This window comes from Scomber japonicus, chromosome 4 (assembly GCF_027409825.1).
Source record: "Scomber japonicus isolate fScoJap1 chromosome 4, fScoJap1.pri, whole genome shotgun sequence".
NCBI lineage: Eukaryota > Metazoa > Chordata > Actinopteri > Scombriformes > Scombridae > Scomber > Scomber japonicus.
The window spans coordinates 18,040,474-18,043,767 of NC_070581.1; the positions used below are offsets into that span (position 1 = coordinate 18,040,474).

General features: G+C 44.1%; 1 protein-coding gene across 1 annotated transcript; it reads left to right on the forward strand.

Moving 5' to 3' along the window:
• Window positions 1-271: 271 nt before the first annotated feature.
• hoxc10a (homeobox C10a) lies at window positions 272-3,294 on the forward strand. The gene is made up of 2 exons (XM_053317508.1): window positions 272-1,021; window positions 3,020-3,294. The coding sequence occupies exons 1-2, from the start codon at window positions 337-339 to the stop codon at window positions 3,292-3,294; spliced, it is 960 nt and encodes a 319-aa protein (XP_053173483.1). The 5' UTR covers window positions 272-336.

Here is a 3,294-nt window from a genome sequence, read left to right on the forward strand (position 1 = left end):
TGCCTTAAAATCCCTGCAGCAGCAGCCGTCCTTTGTTCCTCCTGAAGTGGGCCTGCTGTCCTGACCAGTAGATGGTCGCTAGGTGGCGCTCTTGCTCCACCAAAAACCCTTCAGGTTTTCCAACTTGACCGCGCTGACGTCACACCAGTCTGGAGCATCAAGGCCACTTCCACGCCGCTATTGGTCTGAAAATCACATGACATGTCTCCCAGCATCCATAATTATGTTACTGATATTTTTGCACCCCCCTCCAAAAGATGTCAGCATCCTACTGTCCTTATTCTCCAGGAGAAATCCCGTAGTTCAGACTAGCAACTGTAGTGCCAAAAGCAAAAAATGTCATGTCCGAATAACATAGTGCCGGGTAACTTCCTGATGGATTCTTTAATGGGAGGATCATCTTCCTTCAGGGGTGAGGGTTATTCCAGCAACCCCGGAATGTACATCCACACAGCTGCAGAGTACGGATATTCAGTGATGAGAAACATTGGGAAGGTTGGACCATCTTCACTCTCCAAAAGAGACGAGGTTCCTCCGGGCGGTGAGCCGCCCAGCGGCTTCCAGGATGCGCCCTACCTGTCAACACAGCTGGCCACATGGACCCCAGGCTCCAAAACCAGTAGAGACGAACAACCTGTTGCCCAGTGTTTACAACCCTGCTCGTTTCCAGCGGGCAACGTCAAAGAGGAGGCGTTTTGTTGCCTCTATCAGGATGACAGCAATAAGGGAAAACAGACAACAGAGTCGGCCACTTACATCCGGCTCGGGGACAATAGCTGCCGGCCTGAGCAAACTGCCGCCTCGTCCAGCGGCTGTTTCCAGGTGTACAACGGAGAGAGGCCGCAGCAAGACGACCAACAGTTCCCCTCCGGCTTCTCTCTGACCCACTTGGCGACATCTGTTGAATCAGCAGCAGAATCGACAATAAGTTGCAGCAAATCGACACAGCAGACAGCGAGGGAGGTTTTAAAGGCAGATGAGAGTCAGAGCAGGAAGGAAGAAAAGGCCAAGACTGACAGCTGTTCAGATATCTCGGACGGGGAATTAAAAGGTAGACTACTACTACTACTATACACCCCTCCACCCCCACCTCTTCCCTCCTCCTCCCCCTTCCTCCCTGATACACACACACACACATGCACACATAGCTACATTAGCCTATACACATTCCTACATATAAAACATACACACAGATCATTTGTAGACAGTTGTATTAAATTATTCCTCACATGCGTCCCATCTCTCTGTGCTGTGCGTGCATGTGAAGGTGTGTGGTGGCCCCAATAATGCAGACCTGTGTGTTTGATAGCAGTCATATGGGCTGTATGGGCATTTGACAGCCTCGCCTAGCGGGGGTTATGGTGCCCGTGGCATTTAACACCTTTCCATTAATGTGAGAACGTGAGATGGGCAGTTATCATTGAAATAAACACGCTGACACACACACAAACACGCACACGAATACACACACACGCCTCTCTCTCACTTTCTCTCTCTTACATGGGTCATTTACATTGTGAGACGTGACCATTTTTAACAGCACCGTTTTACACCCCCCAATATTCTGGTATTAAGCCAAGATAAAATTCTACAGTTGAAAAGCTTTTGTCATATTGCCCTGGCTCACTACAAAACACCTTAGGGAACATTTATCAGTGTTATTTCTGTGGGAAGATTGATCGTAAATACATTTACACTTTTCTGCGTCGACGACATGATTATTCAACTTTACAATTTTACAACATAATTATTTAAAGTGAAGATCCACGTTTGCGCAGATGTTTAGTTTTTTTTGCTAGTAGTGAAGATGCTTGACGAAGATGAACTGAAATGTCTTTTTTCCGTTTTACAAAACCACGGTTATAACTATTTTAATACATTTGACTTTGGCGAACGGATTATAGCTACTATTTTAAACTATTATTATTATTATTATTATTATTATTATTGTTATGGATATTATTATTGTTATTATACTATCGGTCCAATAATAATAAATAGAATTGGTGTTAGTTTGTACCGTTGTGCTATTTTCGAAATTAACTAATGTTATTATACATGACGACCAATATGCTCATTTTATTTTATTTTAATTTAATTGAAGGAAATGTATTTATTTATTTATTTCTGTGTGTCTATAATAGCTGTTGGACAGATATGTGTTAAGTGTGTGTGTGTGTGTGTGTGTGTGTGTGTGTGTGTGTGTGTGTGTGTGTGTGTGTGTGTGTGTGTGTGTGTGTGTGTGTGTGTGTGTGTGTGTGTGTGTGTGTGTGTGTGTGTGTGTGTGTGTGTGTATGTATGTGTATGTATGTGTGTGTGTCTGTCCTGTTAATCCCATATTACTGAATTAAATGTTTTGGTAATGATTAAATGTGGGCCACACGCTGAACGTTCACATTAGGGTAATTATTACTGTAAGTGTGTGGGTGTGGGTGTGTTGTGCCTGTTGTGTGTTATTCCCTGGAGTCCACAACCTAATCAAGGAATTAACTGAATGTGCAGCACTGTGATTTCCCTTCCTACTGCCGACATGCCTGCTTTCTTTGTCTTTCTATTATTATTTTAAATCTGGTATTACGCTACAGAGACTTCTTCTGTTTTGGGATGAAGCTCCAAAAAAATCATTTGGCTCCTGTGTGCAAATGTAATAAAATTTTATGGGAGTCTGAGGCCCAACATAGACAAAAGAAGTGCTTGCACACGCTAGTTTGATTGGATCTAGTTATAGCTGTACATTACAAAAGCAATTTGCCACCAGTAGGAGTTGTAGCAAAATGTTTGGCGCTGTTCATTTTGTTCAAGAGAGAGCCACGAAGAGTCCACCCAGGTAAAGCTATCTTCTGAACTATTCATTTTAATGCAGATGCGCAGTATTGAATATGCATTTGACACATGGGCGTGTACAGTCTATAGCATCCATAGTAGTGATGGAGGTTGTGAAGCTACATTTGATCTCTGCACAATTACTATCCGGATTTGCTCACGGTTGCTCATTGTTGTATTTCTCTTCCTCCGGTAGATGATTTATCCGCGGAAAAGACAACGGGAAGCTGGTTAAAAGCCAAGAGTGGAAGGAAGAAGCGCTGTCCCTACACAAAGCACCAGACGCTGGAGCTGGAGAAGGAGTTCTTGTTCAACATGTATCTGTCTCGGGAGCGCCGCCTGGAGATCAGCCGGAGTATCAACCTGACCGACAGACAGGTCAAGATCTGGTTCCAAAACAGACGCATGAAGCTCAAGAAGCTCAACAGGGAGAGCCGCGAAAGGGGTGCTGCAGTTTACAACTACTCCTGA